Source organism: Rhagoletis zephyria, unplaced genomic scaffold, assembly GCF_001687245.7.
Source record: "Rhagoletis zephyria isolate East Lansing unplaced genomic scaffold, Rhagoletis_zephyria_1.1 Rzeph_scaffold_00883, whole genome shotgun sequence".
Lineage (NCBI taxonomy): Eukaryota > Metazoa > Arthropoda > Insecta > Diptera > Tephritidae > Rhagoletis > Rhagoletis zephyria.
Window position 1 is genome coordinate 99115 of NW_016157967.1, and position 18485 is coordinate 117599.

An 18485-nucleotide genomic window follows, 5' to 3' on the forward strand; every position below is an offset into this window, starting at 1 on the left:
TCGTCCAATCTCGCGTGGTGCGCAGACCTGAGCATGCCCTAAAGTGGCACCAGCCAAGGCAGGTGTTGCACTTAACTGATGTCACATTACGGAATATCCTGATCTGACATACCGTGCAGATTGTAGGAGGAACCAGGAGTTGTTGGCGGCGGCGTGCGGGTGGTGGTGTGGTTGTGTGTGTTCTGTGGTCTGTAGCCGTTGTGGTGTGGTCTATTGTGTTATGTTGTTATGCTGTGGTGTTTGTGTGGGACTGCTCAGGTGGACTGGGGTTAGCCGTGTAGGCTGCTCTGTTAGAGCAACAGGAGGCCACAAAAGACATGGTCCACTGCCGATGTGTCCGTAGTCCTGAGCAGACTCTGAGGTGACTCCGCCCCTCGCAAGCATTGCACTTGACAGAGGTGGAGTTGTGGTGTAGTCGTCTCTGGCATACACAGCAGGCCCTGCTTTTGACTCGATGCCAGCCCTGAGTAGGAGAAAACGTATCGAATGTAGCCCTATGGGTTAACAACTTCTGAGATACTTCGCCGACTTAAACGGGGTTAGATCGCCGAAACAACAGGTAAAACTCGAGTCATTCCGGTACGTAGAACCGGCTGTCGTGGGAATGCCTCAGGTAAGAGTTTTAGGCTGCTGCAATAGCCAGAGCGAAGTTGGGCTAATGTAGTGCGGGTCTCCCGAGGCAAACAAAGTTCTGTCCCGTCCACGTCCGTTGGTTGTGTGCCTTGAACGGCATTCACAGGGCGGGAGTCTACATAACTCGAGACTGATTCTCTGTGAATGTTTTCCAGGGCCTGTCGGTAAGTTGACGAGTCCAGAGGTTATCTAATAAACCTCTGGACTTCGTCCGTCTGTTCGTAAAGATGCCTCCTGACGTGCCTTGGCGAGGGCTCTTCCGCGAGCAGCTGTCCCCTGAGATGGCCACGTCTGTGGCTCCCAGCAAGGAACTGCTTGCAGAGCGTTATGTTATGCTCCTTGATTGACGGTTGTGGTGTTATATTAGCCGAGAAGGAGAGCAGACTGTCGAAGGTAACTCCGAGGATTTTCGGGTTATTCACCGTCGGTATTGTTACGCCATCGACGTGAATACCCAGTTGCAGTCTGACCTCCTTTGTCCAGGTGAATAGGGTTGCCGAGGATTTCGTAGGGGATAGGGCAATGCTCCTTGCAGTGAAGAAGCGAGAAAGTTCGGCGAGATAACCGTTCACTTTGGAGCACAAGTCATCAATTCCATTCCCAGACGCCATGATCGAATAATCGTCTGCATAGGAGCCAAAATTAACACCCTCTGGTGTTTGAGGAAGCTTTGAAATGTAATAATTAAACAGTAGTGGGGACAGAACACCGCCCTGTGGTACCCCCTGTTTAATTTTACGTGGCTTGCTAGTTTTGTCTCTGAAAATTACTGACGAGTGCCGACCACTCAGGTATTTCGCCGACCACCGTTTGAGTCCCTAGTAGCGTTGAATGACTGACAGTGTCGAGCGCCTTGGACAGGTCCAACGCTACTAGAATAGTTCTCTCACTGGGGCGGTTTCGGTTAAGGCCACGAGTTATCTGAGTGTTTATGGCGTTAAGTGCTGTCGTTGTGCTATGCACTTTACGGAATCCATGCTGATGCTTCGCTGGGGTCAGGTGGTTCGTAAAATACGGGAGCAGCAGGGTGTCTTCGCTACCTCAGCTGAGGATTGCTCTATAATGGCGTCTGGGAATGGGATTGATGACTTGTTCTAGAAAGATGTAGTATACTCTTTTAGGATTTGTTGTTTTTAAAAAAAATTGTAAAAGTAACATTAAAATTACTACTTTATATATTTGTATTAAATTTTGCACATTAAATACATAACTAACATCTAAGTGTTTTAATTTTGTTTGTGTTCACTTATGTGTGCATACATTTCACAAACACATTTCACATAAAACATACCCTTAGGGCCAGTTTTTCAGTTGTTGTTGTTGTTGTAGCGGCTACATTTTTCAGTGCACTGCTGGGGTTTAAATGCTCGAGCTGGCTGGTTTAAACTAGCCAATAAAATGTCAGCTAGCTGTTCAACGTGATCTAACTTTAAACTGGCCCTGAAAAACTCGCCTTAAAGATTGTCCTTAAATAAGTGTACAATTTTTATTTATGTACATAAGTACTTCTAAAAGAGATTTTGTGAGTGCACACATACGGCGTAAAAATTTACAACATTACACTGCGGCTATAATCACAGACTCGCATTCAATTAAATTTAAACCTGGATTGCTGCCGTTCATTTGCTTGTTGACTTTTTAAACTTAGCACTAAAATCTATTTGGCCTTTACGTATTTGCTATTTACAATTATAAATCTAATCACTAAAACATATATATATATATAAATTATATATATATGAATATACATATATAATTCACGAAGTTTTACAGATTCTAACCGTATAATTTTAAAAATTATAAAAGAAATAAAACGTTTTATGCTAACATCCTCGTCTCAAATATATTCGCTACTGCTGTATTGTGTTCCTCTGTGCGCTTTTGCAGAAACGGAATTATAAGTGGCTGGAGTTTGTTGGAGGTAAATGAGCTCCGGTGGCTAGCAGTTCGGTCTATAAGTGCCGCCCAGAGCACGATCAGTAGCGACAATTGACGCACCCGACAAATTGACGTGCTGTTGTTGTTGTTGCACCTGCTGATGGTGTTGTTGTTGTTGGTGCGGATGTTGTGCGACATGTGGTGTGGCATTTATAAATATATTTGCAGCACCTGCACTAACATGTGGGTGCTGGTGCTGCTGCTGTTGTCCATGTTGTTGTTGGGCTTGTACCTGAGCAGCAGAAACGGTATGAGAGGTAGTGGCTGGAGCGTTAGCGGGAGTATTGAGCTGCAGCAGCTGCTGCGTTGCACTAGGCTGCATTTGCAGGCGGAGCAAATTCAATTGATTTGCGTTTATTGCAATCTAAAAAATATGGAAAATTTTGATATTAAAAGATTTAGCTCAGTTGTTGGATTTGGAGTACTTACGGGTACGTTTGTTATCTCGCCCGAGGGCGTCACAACCTGTTGTAAAAGTTGTATTTGTGGTTGCTGCTGCTGTTGTTGGTGTTGCGCCAAATTTTGCAGTAAAGCAGCTTGTTGCTGTTGTGCTGTATTTGCCGGCGCTGGAGTTGCAGTGAATTGTCCATTCGGTCCAGCCGTCAGTATGAGTTGTTGCGGTTGCTAATGAAGGAAACAAAGTCCGGATTTATAAAAATACAATAAATATGATACACCTACAATTTTAATTTATTCTAAGAAATCTACTCACATGAGTGGTTATAAAATATTGCGGTTGTGCCGCTTGCTGTATAATCTGTAGTTGTTGATGTGGCGCTGCATTTTGCCCGTGTGCGGCATTCAGAGCTTCTGGAGTAGCAATATAATATTGCATCTGCTGCGGATGAGTAGCGGATGGCTGTTGTATGATTTGCAGTTGTTGCATTGTAGGGTGTGCTTGCTGGGAATGATGTTGTTGAGCTGCAGATGCTGCAAGTGTATCTGAGCTGATGGTGCCAAATGTCAATACTTCCCCATCGGCAGTTTCCATTTTTACAGGTAGAGTTACTGTGCCAGCCGTCATTACAGCAGCAGTTGCAGGCGTACTGGTTGAGGAGTTTACCGTAGCATGATGCTGTGACGCTTCTTTTCTTGTGCCACTACTAGCAGTAGGTTTTATATCTTCCCGAGGCACAATATCAATTAGAAAATCAAATTGGTCATAATTGGCAATCGCTTGAGCAATATCAGAGCGCTGGAGCGTGCGTCGTTTGCTTTCTTCGGTATGTATCCAAGCCCGCATTGTCAGCTCCTGTATAAAGTATTCACAGGCCTTGGCAAAGAGAAGAGGTGCTTCGGCTGCAATCATTTTTGCGTTTTCATCCAACTTCATTATTTTTTTTATACGCGCCAGTGGCAAAGCTTGATGTTTAGCGTCTACTTGATTAATACCCCTCACGTCGGCCATAATGTTCTGCCAGAAGTTATCGATGGTGGGAGGTGGCTTACGAGCAGTAGCTGGTCGTGGACTTTTGGTAGATTGCTTCTGATTGGAATTGCTAGGCGCACTGCTGCTGCTTACTAACACATCACCTGATATGTTAAATGTTCCAGATGAAATGACTTGGCTCGCATTCACCGAATTATTGTTGGGGCCATGACGACTACCACTGGTGGTGGCAGTCACATTTACAGACCCGCCACTATTACTCGGCGCGGAAGAGTATGTGTGCGACATTTTTCCTGATAGCAGTCAATAGCCTGTGTGGTGTATTGCTAATATTTCGATAAATCCACACAATAAATTACAAACGGAGAAAAAATTAGCCAAAATATAATTCTGGCGTCAAACTAATCACTGTTGTGTTCCAATTTTGATAGGTTTCACAATTTCCATCTTCTTGGTTAAGTATGATTCACAATGAAATTTTAATTGTAATAGATTGCGGGGCTTGAAGAACGTAGGTACACCTCGTTAGTTTGAAAATGTTCCGTTACCAAAATCTATGAGACAACTCGATACTTTGGAAATGTGCCGCGACAATTTTGACCGTGTCTGAAATGTTTACAATTCGTCTCCGTTTTGACTCTGTCCGCCGCAAAATTTTTTATTTTCGTCTCGAATACGGAAAACACTTACAAAACATAAGAAAGCGGCAAATGTGAATTTCGGTTAATATTTTGCACAAATGACATTTCATTCATAAATTAAAACTTCGCAGCTTCCTACTACATAGCGCATGCATTTAATTTCCTTACATTTGTTTAAAATTACAGAAGAAAAAAAATCTACGCAAATACGCATGTTAAATGCCGACGGCAAATAAACAAAAAGAGTCCGTATTTCATTTCTTTGTTTCTATCAACGATCACTCCTTCTTCAAAGTTCTTTGTCGCGGCAAAATCAAATTTGCTGCGAATTCCTTTCCGAAACTTGATCTCAAAACGGACGCGAATTCCTCTTGCAAACCTTCTAGACTCACTCGCCACACTTCAGCGAGTTGTCTCTTCTTATAGATATACGTTCTTTGCCGGTAAATTTCTAAAGTAACGAGTTGTCTTATAGATTTACGTTCTTTGGTACAAGTCTGGCAAGGAGCCTTGTGCATTATTGTGAATGGAAGATAAACTTCCAGAGAACGTATTTCTCTGTTACGTTCTGTGACTTCTCTGTGACTTCTCTGTGGAATATCTGTTATCAATATTCCATTTCACCCTGTAACAACCGGCACTTTATTTGATGTATTGTGTTTATCGTAGTGTTTACAACTAAAATCCTTTTAAATCTGAAGGAAGCTCAGTTTATTTTTTCTGTTAAATATGGAGAGCCATTTCTGGAAAATATTTACAATTTCGAGTGCTGTCAAATTTATGCTTGCCGCGTCGCCGTAAGTCTGAAATCTTGCAACTTATCGAGAGAATTAAAACTGACGTGTCATATAGACATTCCACAGATTTTGAGGTGCATCGCAACTGGCTCGCAATAACACATTCTCTGCCAATGAAGGATTGGTATTATGACGAAACCAGTGAATGGACACTTGATTATCCACCATTCTTTGCGTATTTTGAATGGCTCCTCTCTCAGGTGGCGCGCTATGTTGATCCGCAAATGCTGGTTGTTAAAAACCTTAATTATGCATCTACTGCAACAATATACTTTCAAAGATGTTCGGTAATAGTTACGGACTTGTTATATTCATATGGTGCATGGCGATGTCTTCGCGCGTTAAACATTCCCAAAAGGTCACAAAGCCATTTTGCAGGAGAAGTGTTGCTTTTGTTCAATGTGGGATTGCTTTTTGTAGATCACATTCATTTCCAGTACAATGGTTTCTTATTCGGTTTACTGTTCCTAAGTATTAGCTTATTGCTGGAAGAGCGCTACTTGCTTTCAGCATTCACTTTTGCAGTTTTGCTAAATTTTAAACATATTTTTTTGTATATGGCACCTGCCTTCGCGTTTTATCTATTGAAGTTTTATTGCTTAGATGTTGGACGCAATCCATTCATATCTATAGCCAAATTAGGAGTTGTTGGATTGACACCCTTCGTAGCTTCATTTGGACCCTTTTATGATGATTTGCCGCAGGTAAGGACTAATTTTATAAAAAAAATCTTATTTTTGTATTTCTTTTCCAGGTTGTAACTCGCCTTTTTCCTTTTAAACGGGGGTTGACGCATGCTTATTGGGCACCTAATTTCTGGGCACTTTACAATACTGCTGATAAAGTTGCCGCGAGATTGCTACATATTAAAAATCCATCTGGATCCACAACTACCTCCGGATTGGTGCAAGAATTCCAGCCAATCATCTTGCCGAATATCACACCACGCACAACTTTTGTGTTAACGGTGTTATTCATGTTACCAGTTTTAATAAAACTATTTTGTTTTACAACGAAAAGGTAGCTATTTTAATTTGACTAAAAAAATGTATGTCGTATCACAACGATTTTATTTTGAAGCACGTCGAAAATTAATTTTCTGCGCGCAGTTGTTCTTTGTTCTTGTGCCTCTTTCATGTTTGGTTGGCATGTTCACGAAAAAGCGATACTTATGTGCCTTTTGCCTTTGAGGTAAGTATTTTGAATATGAGTGTGCCATGTGCTATAATTTCTTCGCTTCTCTTTCCAGTTTGCTCTGTTTGCTTCACCCTGCGGATGCCAAATATGCTTTCTGGCTTGGTGTAGTTGGATATTTTTCCCTCTTTCCTTTACTATTTCAATCAAACTTGCTGTTGCTGCGCTACTCATTGTATCTGGGTTATATCGCGTTCATGTACGGTCAGTTGGTGCGTCTACATCCAAACTCACCGGATTTGAAAATGTACCTAATAGAAGATATTTACATATTTGGTTTCTTATTGCTGCCCGTCTACGAGCATTTGCTTAGCCCTATTTTGGGTCTACAAGAGAAACTTCCATTCATGCCGCTATTGCTGACCTCGCTCTATTGCAGCGTAGGCGTAATTTACTTTTTTATTTCATATTATTTACATATGCTAGATCTAAGTCACAGAATATTTTTAAGATCTACCTTCAATTTACTAGCAAAATCAAAATTGAATGAGAAACTTAAGGATAAAGTGAAGTCCAAAGCGAAGTCAAAACCGAAGGTGCAATAAACATAACTGTTGTATTTTGATTCCGTAGTGGTTTTTTCGTTGAAGCGGCACAGCCCAACCAAGCACTTGAAGTGCGCCTGGGATAGCCGCGTACGGGCCGAATATTAACGTTGTCATACAACCAGTAAACATTGTTTTTAAAGAAATACGTTTTGCCATTATTCAACGTCGCTGTTGCATCCACATTGTTGGGAATGCCGTGCCATCGACGCATCGACTTTGGATAGCCCTCGTCCAGTATTAGCAAACGGTCATTGTATCGCCAAAACTTGTCACCGAAAAATATATACGTCAAATTATTTTTAGCTGAAATGAAAAACATCTTATTAATAAGTTTATTATCCTGTGTGCTGCAATCAAGAACATACGCCACAGCATAGCTGCATCAATGTTAGAAACGTTGCCAATCAAGTTAGCTATCGGCAGAGGGCTATTTTCGATCGGAACAGGAAGGTTGCTTTGCTCGTAGCGGAACAACCAATATTTATCACCTATTAGAAAGGTAAGATTAGTATGTTGCTGGCAAAAATGTAAAATGCAAAAAATGTACCTGCGAATAATACTCCAACTCCGTCGTAACGTTGATAAGCAGCATCGATACGTTTAACGTATGTTGGCATAAATGGAAACATTTCGTATAAATTCTGTGGGTAACTAATTAAAAAAGCTTTATTAATAAAATATGAGAAGTTTTTGCTCAAAATACCCGTTTTTTATTGCATAACGCGATGTGAGTTGGTATACATATTCATTTTTGAAAACATGAACCGTTCCGTTTAAAACGCTGACCGCATCAAAATTGCCCAGGCATATATTTGGTTTCTTTGAAAGTCCTGGTTGAGGTGTGTTTGTCACTGTCGTGCGTAACGTCGCACGACTTGTCGCGGGTTCCGCAGGTTGTGTGGTTGCAAAAACGTGGTCCTGTGGATACATACATACGTATACCTAATTTCTAATTATTCAAACATATATATTCTGTGTTCGTATGGAAAAGTAGCTTATGTCGAAAGGCCGGCTTTAGTATAATGCGGCATTCCCTTTTTTTTTAAACGACAAGGAATTTTTTGATGAGACTTAAAAAGAATATTGACTTGCTAGTATCGGAACTATTTCTTGCACGTTTATTTGCTAAAAGTTGTTTAACGGCTTAGCGCCCGTAAGTCATTCGCAATCGTATGCTGCGAATGCCGATTTTTACTAAAGCCAACCTTTCGACATAAGCTACTTTTCCATACGAACACAGTATTTATAAAAGTCTGGCACATTACATAACCAGAACCATAGAAATCCATATTTCAAGCTTCGTACAAAAATGATAAAAATTCAACAAACTTTAACAATTACACCGGCACACAAAATAAATTAGTGTAATGTGCATTTGACTGGACCTACATTTGGTTATGTATTTCGAATCGCAGAATCCGAATTTGAAGTCATTTTGATCAATATACCTCCTAGATTTCGAGAAAACTTCAAAAAACGGGTTTTAATTGGCGATTTTCGCAATTTTTTACGGTTGTTTGAAGTTTTCTCGAAATCTGTCTGGAACAGGCCCCATACTTTATAATATATATATATATATATATATATATAATATATAATATGGAAGAAAATGCACAACACCGTCAGCCAAAAAAGGTATTACAAACCAACGCGATTTTCTGTCGTCTTGGTCATTAAGCTGCCTTTACATGAGGCGATTTTTGGACAGGCTATAACCAGGACAGGACCATGGTTGCCACTCGCCAACATTTTTTTCTACCAAAATCTCTTAAGAAAGTTACCAAATCTTCACTACCAAAATCTTCACTTCTTCAGTGAGAAAAAAATATACTGAATAACACTACTATATTTCATAACAAATGTGTATATACTTAAAGCCCGGTTCTTTGCACTTAATAAATTCAATATTTTTATAATTTGTCGATTTTTGATTATTTATCAAGAACTCCCAGTTCTAGCACAGATGTTTAAATCAATTTTCTTAATAAATTATCAAGATTGAAAATGCTATTGACAATTATAATATTTTTTTTATACCCGAGCGCACTTGTGCACAAGGGTATATTAATTTTGTTCACATAACGGTTGTTTGTAACAGCCAAAACGAATCGAGATAGATATAGACAAATGTATACATAAATGATCAGGATGAAAAAAGAAATCGATTAAGCCATGTCTGTCTGTCCGTCCGTCTGTCCGTCTGTCCGTCTGTCCGTCTGTCCGTGTACACGATAACTCGAGCAAAAATTGAGATATCTCAACGAAATTTGGTATGTAGGTTTCCCTTAATCCAAGGTAGGTTGGTATTGAAAATGGGCGAAATCGGACTTTAACCACGCCCACTTCCCATATAACGGTAATTTCCAGAAATACGAAAACTGCGATATTTTAGTAACTACTGAAGATAATTCACTCAAAATTGATATTTACAATAATTTTTAGACGAAAAATAAGAATATTATAAATTTTTGGAAAATGGGCGTAGCCACGCCCACTTATGGTTACATGTGTATATCTTGGTAACCGCTGCACCAATTTCTTCCAAACTTGGCACAGTTGTTGGCCTTCGCACAGCATACCAAATGGCCGAAAATTTTTAAAATCGGACAATAACCACGCCCACATCCCATATAACGGTAATTTAGAGAAATACAAAATCTTCGATAAATCAGTAAATATTGAAGCTAATTTATTCAAAATTGATGCTTGCAACAATTCTTTACCAAGAAATACGTTTATGGTAAAATTTTGGAAAATGGGCGTGGCACCGCCCACTTATGATCACATATAAGTATATCGGTAACCGTTCTACCAATTTGTACCAAACTCGGTGTGGTTATTGTGCTTGCCACATATAAGCAAAACGTTGAAAATTATTGAAATCGGACTAAAATAACGGCCGCTTCTCATATAACGGTAAATTTCAGAAATGCTTGAAACTTCAATATTTCGAAATTGAAGGACGCTAATTTACTCAAAATTGATACACCCCGGCTTACCATCTAGCGGAAGGTTTCGGAAAGGTGAAAAAACATATATTTAATACTTGCGCCGGGTATTTTATGTTCGGCTCCGCCCGAACTTAGACTTTCTTACTTGTTTTATTAGAAAATATTTTTCTATCAATTAATTACTGCATGTGCCGTTATTCTCATTTTCGTTGTTGGTGTTTCCGACAGGGTGGGAGTATGATGTAATGTGGAACGATTTTCGACCATCCCTTGTAAAATTTGGTTTGGAGACCCAAGTTTCCGGTTTCGGCGTTGTGCCATTTTCAGTGTAATTTTTCGTTCGGAATGTGCCGATACTTGGACCTGCGACTCACGGAATAATAGCACCGGCACACAAAGAAAAGTGGCGGGCGCTTTTGACTCGTCCAGAATTTGTAGTAAATTGCGAAAATTGTTAAATTTTTGCTATTTTTTCGATTTTTCATAATTTACTGTACGTCGAAATATATGTCGGTAGGTGTCGAAATACATGTCGGTAGATGGGTCTGGTAAAAAGCACGCAACATTTTTTTTGCTGGAATAATCAAAACGATTTTTGGACCTTACCAAAAATTGCCAGATGGCCAGAATTAAAATGTGAGAGGGTAGAATTCAAAATTTATCGCAAAAATTCGAAAGTTGTTTTAAAAGTGCAGCTCTTATATATATTACTAAAATATTTTTGTAAATAGGCTCCCCTGGCCCACATCGCCTCAGATGTAAAATAAATTTGTATAGTTTTCTTTCAATAAAACTAATTATTGTACCCATGTCTTATTTATGGCAAATAAACGAGGTTTGTTTTTACAGTTTATTATATAATAAAACGTTGTTTTTTATTGGTAACTTTTTTTTAGTCAAGAAATTATCGCGACGCGAGACTTTAAAAGCATACTTTCCGGAAAGTAGCAACAGATTTGATCTTTTAGCTGTGGATCAGGGATAGGAACAAAGAAGGTAACAGAAGACTAACCAAAACTAGATACTGCTTGCTTTAGTGAAATCTTCACTTCTAACGAACCACAATATAGAAACGTGATTAACTTTAACATTCTTGAAAAAATCAGGGAAGATGGCTATGGAGTAGGGATGTTGCGATTGCGAATGTTAGGAATAACATAAAAAAAGCTATAATCAACTTAAGTCATCGTTTTTATTACTTAAGAATTTTGTAAATTACTAGAACATTGAACGAGTGCTTATTAATGTGAGATTTTCGACATTCAAAATGGTGGATCGTATATGGCGACCAAATTCTATACTTCCTTCCTTTTCACCAAAAACGGGGGTTTCAAGATCGCTGAATTCGAATCTGATGTAAGGTTTTTGGAATTTTAAATGGCGGATCCAATATGGCGACCAAATTTTATAACTTTTTCTTTTTCAGCACAAACTTATATAAATGGGTAATTTTCGAGGGCGTTGATTTTGAATCTGATATCAGATGTTTTAAACACCACCTTGTATAAATTCGCCTTGACTTGTTCGCACGCACACAGTGACATCAATTGCACGCACACTACAAAAATTTTCTGTCGAAGCTGCCCAGGTCTGGTTCATCTTCATCTTCATCTTTATCCAGGTCTTTTTATTTAGCTTTAACTTTGTCCTGTTATTCATCTTTATCATTGCCATGAACCTGCAATATAGGTTGTGAGCGTCTTTGGCGATAAAAGTTCAATTCAGCCGCCCCTGTCTATTCTCGCATGTGCATACGCATACGTAAAAATTCATTTTTATTTTCAGAGCAAAAAATAAAACTCAAGAAATAACAATTATTTTCCGAGCAAAAAATAAAAATAACAAGTAAGAAAGTCTAAGTTCGGGCGGAGCCGAACATTAAATACCCGGCGCAAGTATTAAATATATGTTTTTTCACCTTTCCGAAACCTTCCGCTAGATGGTAAGCCGGGGTGTATCAATTTTGAGTAAATTAGCGTCCTTCAATTTCGAAATATTGAAGTTTCAAGCATTTCTGAAATTTACCGTTATATGAGAAGCGGCCGTTATTTTAGTCCGATTTCAATAATTTTCAACGTTTTGCTTATATGTGGCAAGCACAATAACCACACCGAGTTTGGTACAAATTGGTAGAACGGTTACCGATATACTTATATGTGATCATAAGTGGGCGGTGCCACGCCCATTTTCCAAAATTTTACCATAAACGTATTTCTTGGTAAAGAATTGTTGCAAGCATCAATTTTGAATAAATTAGCTTCAATATTTACTGATTTATCGAAGATTATGTATTTCTCTAAATTACCGTTATATGGGATGTGGGCGTGGTTATTGTCCGATTTTAAAAAGTTTCGGCGATTTTTTATGCTGTACCAAGGCCAACAACTGTGCCAAGTTTGGAAGAAATTGGTGCAGCGGTTACCAAGATATACACATGTAACCATAAGTGGGCGTGGCCTTGCCCATTTTCCAAAAATTTATAATATTATTTTTTCTCGTCTAAAAATTATTGTAAATATCAATTTTGAGTGAACTATCTCCAGTAGTAACTAAAATATCGCAGTTTTCGTATTTCTGGAAATTACCGTTATATGGGAAGTGGGCGTGGTTAAAGTCCGATTTCGATATAGACAAATGTATTCATAAATGATCAGAATGAAAAGAGAAATCGATTAAGCCACGTCTGTCCGTCCGTCGGTCTGTCTGTGTACACGATAATTCGAGCAAAAATTGAGATATCTCAACGAAATTTGGTATGTAGGTTACCCTTATCCAAGGTAGGTTGGTATTGAAATTGGGTGAAATCGGACTGTAACCACGCCCACTTCTCATATAACGGTACTTTCGAAAAATGCTAAAACTACGATATTTCAGTAAATATTAAATGCCAATTGTTGAAAATTAGTATGTGAAGTAGAATTGTAGTAAAAAATAATATTATTATGAAATTTTTGGAAAATGTGCGTGATAACTTAAGCGATAATAATCTATCTATCTTCATCTATACTTTTATCGGTATCCTCATCCCCATCCCCTTTCTTTTTCTTTATATTTATCTTTGTTTTTGCTTTTATATTTATCATATTCTTCATATCCATTTTCCCCTTCACCTTTCCCCTATATAAAATTTACCTTGGTCTTAATTTTTGGCCTTTATCTTTACTTAGGGTGGCCAGATATTATAGTGACATAGTCAGTACAGTTGGGATCAAAAATCAGTACAAAGCCATACAAATCAGCTAATTTAAGCATATTTTTGTTAATAACAATTTAACAACCAAATAACAGCGCATTAATTTAACAAAAAATAACTAATAGACTTTTAAATACATATAGTATTATCAATATAAAAATTCATTACTTTAAAACAAATCAAAGGTATTACGTATGTATGTACAGCTGTGCTCAGGAAAATAGTAGTAAAATGTATTTACACGGGTTGAAAATTTTTTCTATCCTTACTTAAATTAAATTTTTTATAAAAATATAGTTTATTCTATAACAAAAGTGAGTTGAAGTCTCAAACTTTGTAGAAAATTTATTTCTATTTCATTCGAGTACGAATGAAAATTAATAGTGTTAAATGTGTATCTGCAAGTAAAATTACAGGTGGTCGAACATCAAAAATCAAGAGTCGGTAGTTTGCACCTTTTCCAAATTTTTAGAACTTACATTGCACCGTAGCAGTAGTCGTCTTAAGTTTGAAATACTGACAGCCGATTTCTCAGTGGATGTTTAATTATAATCAAAAGATTATCTCTTATTGTTATCTTCTCAGTGTACTTAATATATGATTAACTCACCCCCACCTTTCATAAGATTTATAAATGACAAAACCAGCTTTTCCTGTAAATCCTGTAAAACCTGCAAATCGTGATTGCAAATCGGGTGGGATTGAATCCAAATAGTTTGTTATTTTGCGAAATCCTAGGAAACGAAACAATTGCAAGCTAGCACCTTTTTAAAAATGGTTTAAATTTAATTAATGCTTACAATCTGCTCACACGTATGAGTTGTCAANGCTTTTCCTGTAAATCCTGTAAAACCTGCAAATCGTGATTGCAAATCGGGTGGGATTGAATCCAAATAGTTTGTTATTTTGCGAAATCCTAGGAAACGAAACAATTGCAAGCTAGCACCTTTTTAAAAATGGTTTAAATTTAATTAATGCTTACAATCTGCTCACACGTATGAGTTGTCAAAAACCATTGTTTTGAACCTGTAAACCTCAAGTAAATGTCAATTACACCAATTTACAAAAGTATTTATTAAATGTAAAAATCAGTACAAAATCAGTACAAACTCAAAAAATCAGTAGATTTTGCGTACTGATTTCGGGCTCTTAAAAATCAGTACAATAGAAAAAAATCAGCACATGTACTGATTAAATCAGCGCATCTGGCCACCCTGTCTTTACTCAACTTTGTTTTTGTTTTAATTTATACCTTTGCCTTTATCCTTTTCTTTTCCTACTCTTATTCTTGGATTAATCTTTTTCTAAGTGTTGTTTCACTTCAAAAAGTTTTCACGTATAATGCATACAAGTGTTCACATTAGAGATGGGCACGGGCCTAAATTTTCAGGCCTGGCCCGGCATGAGTGAAAAATCAACTTTCAAAAACACGCACGAACCCGCACGTTAAGAATTTTAGTGGAGCCCGGCCCGGCCCGGCACGACGGGACACGTCCCAGCCCGGAAATAAAAAGCCAACTTTTATTGTATGTATATTTTCTTAAGCGAATCAATTTTTTACATCAAAGATTTTTATAATATATTTTCTAGGAAGTAGAAAAAGTGGAAGGTGTTTTATGTACAGGTATGTAAACAAAACTACTAAGTATCTTATTTTTTCTATTGGTTTCCAAATATTTCTTTTTTTGCTTTTCTCTTATCAAAAGAGTTTTAATATGTAGTATTCGTGCTTTTATGAAATTTTACTGAACGCCCATGAACGCACGAGTTCGTGCTGACAGTAAATATTCCTGCCCGTACCCGCGGGCTTACGCAAGAGCTCGCCGGGCCCCTGCCAAAAGCCCGGCCCGTGCCCATCTCTAGTTCATACATATATGTATGTACATATATAATGGCCCGTAGTCATAGTCGCAAGTTAAAACTCATTCTTGTTAAAATACAGTTTTAAGTTTAGAATAGAATTTTAGGTTTTGTTAATCATTAGTGTTGGGCTGTATCGATACCAAAAGTACTCAGAACTAAAAAGAACTCGAAAGTACTCAGTACTCAAAAAATGAACTCGAAAGTACTCAGAACTTAAAAGAACTCGAAAGTTCTCAGTACTCAAAAATACTCTGTTCCAATAATCGCATTGATACATGTACTCAGGATCGATCCAAAGTACTCAGTATTAAGTGTCGAATAGACTTAAAAAGTACCGAGTTTTATTTACATTTAATGGTATTTAGCAATGATTGTACTCAGTTTGCAGGTTCAATAATTTTCAAGTACAATACTTGTACCCAGTACAGTTACAGATTGTACTCAGTTTGCAGTTTCAACAATTTTCAAGTACAATATTTGTACCCAGTACAGTTAGCCATTCATTTAACGTAATTTGGGATTCATTATTAATTACATAATTAAAGTATTGGAATGTTACCAATATGTGTATATTTAAAGAAAGTACTCAGTACTCTGAAAAATACCCGATCCTTAAAAGTATCGATACCAAAGAACTTGATCCTCAAAAGTAGTACGTGGTTCGCTCTCTCAATTATGAACGGAGAATCAACCTGTTTACACGTCACATTCGTGATTCACTTTGCATCTCTGCTTCTTGTTCTTTGCTTTTGTTTAATGTTTAATGTGCATTTCAACGGTGGAGAAAAAATTTGCAGTGGTTAATTAGCTAAATCAATAGTTTTAAAGAATCTAGCTATTCTTTCAATGTTTGTGCTGGTGGGGATGTGTGTGGTCTATGTGTTTTCACAGCCGTTATCGATAAAAATTAGAGATCTGAATCACCTACGAATGAAGTGATTCGCTCTCAAAAATTTGTATATTGTTTGGAATCGCTCGGAGTGGGGACCGAACCTGGGTGCTATTGCGTTTACTACTTCAACAACAAAACAAAGCTTAGAATCTTATTTTACCATTTGAAAACCGCGTTCTCCTCATTTTAAAGTTTAAATTTTCTTTTTGCCATAAAATGCATTTTTAGTTGACTATGAAAGAGTTAAAATGGTGATTACAATAAGCACAATTTTCATCGTTAAAACCTTTTTCTAACTTCTCTATGACTACGGGCCAATATTAGGGCTGCCAGATATCTCTGTTGCCAAACCGGGACACCTCTCGGGAGGGCCTCTCGCTCCCTTCTCTTTCATTTCGACGTGCGAAAGGATGTAGTGAAATTTTATTTTGACAGACAAANAGTAGGGCTGCCAGATATCTCTGTTGCCAAACCGGGACACTTTAGGGAGGGCCTCTCGCTCCCTTCTCTTTCATTTCGACGTGCGAAAGGATGTAGTGAAATTTTATTTTGACAGACAAAAACAAAAACGTAAAAACATGAGATCATGAGATCATTACAATGTACGCCAACAAAACAAAAGAACTTATCACAACTAAAGCCTAGAGAATTTTTCACAATGCATGAACCTTTTTTTATTCTTTATAAAAATACAGTTTATACTAAATATATGAAAAAAATAAAAACAAAATTGTTCAACTTTGTGCTAAACTCGGGAAAATTCAATAAATTTGCATACAAATTTGCAACATTCTAATCAGACTTTTTATACAAATTTTTAAAATGAAGTTTTGCAGCCCATTAAATTTTAGTTGATTTTTGGTATTGTTTTTACTGAGAGTTTCTTCCATACAAACTATGTTCGGTAATTCTTTTTATATGGACGACGCTGTCAGCAAAAAAAAAAATAAATGCTAAAAATCAACGAAATTTGCTGGTAACTTCAGACTTGCACTTTATTAGTTGGCTCAAAAGCTACATTTTCAAAATTTTTCTAAAAGATCTGATTAGAAATTGAGATCTGATGAAAGAGCCTCCGAGCCAATAATTTTGTACGGCACTGTACTTATAACGTCACTACACACAAACAAAGGCGCGCTAGTGTTTTGACGGCGAAAAAGGTGTTTAAAAAAATTTTGCGAAAAAGAGCCTTTGACGCTGACATTTTTTTATGCGTCTTTTTTCGCCGTCACCTTTTGAGCTCGCGCCTTTATTCGTGTCTAGTGACGATAAGTACTCTAGGTTTCAGGAAAGAAAAAAATTTAAGTACAAGATAACATTAAAATATCAGTCATATTTTTCGTTGCTGTGAACTTGTTTCAAAACTTCTGTCTTTTCCTTAATATAATTGTAAAACTCTGTGCACGTCATTTTGAACGTATTTAGGTACATATACTAAGCATCAACTATTGCTTGTGCAAATATCTCGAAATGTGACTATTTCACATATTAAACCGGTGCACTGAGAGAAAGAAGTTTAGAATTAAAAAAGCGTGCTAAATTAAAAAATACGCATATGAAAGAGCACCAACCCAACTCGTAATACATTTTTAGTATTTAGTATAGAAATATTCAATTCAAATACGCCCATATTAAAATGAAGCGATTTGCAATTACCGATTGCTTTTTCATAATTGAGTTAAAAAAAATATTTAAATTCCATGCTGGTTGTAATAGGAATCCTACCCTGAACCNTTTTTAAACGATAATCAAATAGAAAATATTCATGTTTACTTAGCGTTATTTCCCTCAGTGAATTCATAACATTTTTCTGAATATTACAACGCGTTTTTTCTCTTAGTGTAGTGATTTTTGAACTTTTATTCAAACTTGTGCAATCAAATCAAAAATCGGGACACTAAAACGAAACCCGGGACATTTTAAGGTTGGACCGGGACACCGGGACAAATAGTCTAAAACCGGGACATTTCCGAGAAAACCGGGACGTCTGGCCCTAGCCAATATGTATAGACATCCATACATAGATTACTAAAACAAGTAAGAAAGTCTAAGTTCGGGCGGAGCCGAACATTAAATACCTGGCGCAATTATTAAATATACATATGTTTTCCACCTTTCCGAAAGCTACCGCTACACGATAAGCCGGGGTGTATGAATTTTAAGTAAATTAGCGTCCTTAAATTTCGAAATATTGCAGTTTCAAGCATTTCTGAAATATACCGTTATATGAAAAGCGGTCGTAATTTTAGTCCGCTTTCAATAATTTTCAACGCTTTGCTTTTATGTGGCAAGCACAATAACCATACCGAGTTTGGTTCAAATTGCTAGAACGGTTAGCGAGATACATATATGTGATCATAAGTGGGCGGTGCCACGCCCATTTTCCAAAATTGTATCATAAGCGTATTTCTTGGTAAAAAATTGTTGCAACCATCAATTTTGAAT

General features: G+C 37.4%; 3 protein-coding genes across 5 annotated transcripts in view; 1 reads left to right on the forward strand and 2 right to left on the reverse strand.

Moving 5' to 3' along the window:
- Window positions 1-1785: 1785 nt before the first annotated feature.
- On the reverse strand, window positions 1786-4466 carry Nf-YC (nuclear factor Y-box C). Its single transcript, XM_017614694.1, has 3 exons — window positions 3284-4466; window positions 3001-3195; window positions 1786-2935 (listed from the first exon to the last, which is right to left on the reverse strand). Exons 1-3 carry the CDS (start codon window positions 4247-4249, stop codon window positions 2573-2575), a joined length of 1524 nt encoding a protein of 507 aa, XP_017470183.1. The 5' UTR covers window positions 4250-4466; the 3' UTR covers window positions 1786-2572.
- Window positions 4467-5139: 673 nt separating this feature from the next.
- On the forward strand, window positions 5140-7158 carry xit (ALG6/ALG8 family glucosyltransferase xit). Of its 3 annotated transcripts, none has more exons than XM_017614696.1 (5): window positions 5140-5399; window positions 5455-6103; window positions 6154-6419; window positions 6480-6590; window positions 6649-7158. In XM_017614696.1, exons 1-5 carry the CDS (start codon window positions 5332-5334, stop codon window positions 7136-7138), a joined length of 1584 nt encoding a protein of 527 aa, XP_017470185.1. In that variant the 5' UTR covers window positions 5140-5331; the 3' UTR covers window positions 7139-7158. The 3 variants fall into 3 exon arrangements, with proteins under 3 accessions (XP_017470185.1, XP_017470186.1, XP_017470187.1); XM_017614697.1 differs by having other exon boundaries at window positions 5251-5399; window positions 5466-6103; XM_017614698.1 differs by lacking the exon at window positions 5140-5399 and having other exon boundaries at window positions 5455-5757; window positions 5820-6103.
- LOC108361918 (matrix metalloproteinase-2-like) overlaps window positions 6948-18485 on the reverse strand; it is a 24391-nt gene continuing 12853 nt past the window's right edge. Inside the window, exons 7-10 of the mRNA XM_017614695.1 lie at window positions 7845-8059; window positions 7689-7792; window positions 7507-7629; window positions 6948-7444 (exon numbers count right to left, since the gene is read on the reverse strand). Coding sequence (XP_017470184.1) covers window positions 7089-7444; window positions 7507-7629; window positions 7689-7792; window positions 7845-8059 — 798 coding nt within the window. The 3' untranslated portion in view covers window positions 6948-7088. The remainder of the gene's footprint in view (window positions 7445-7506; window positions 7630-7688; window positions 7793-7844; window positions 8060-18485) is intronic.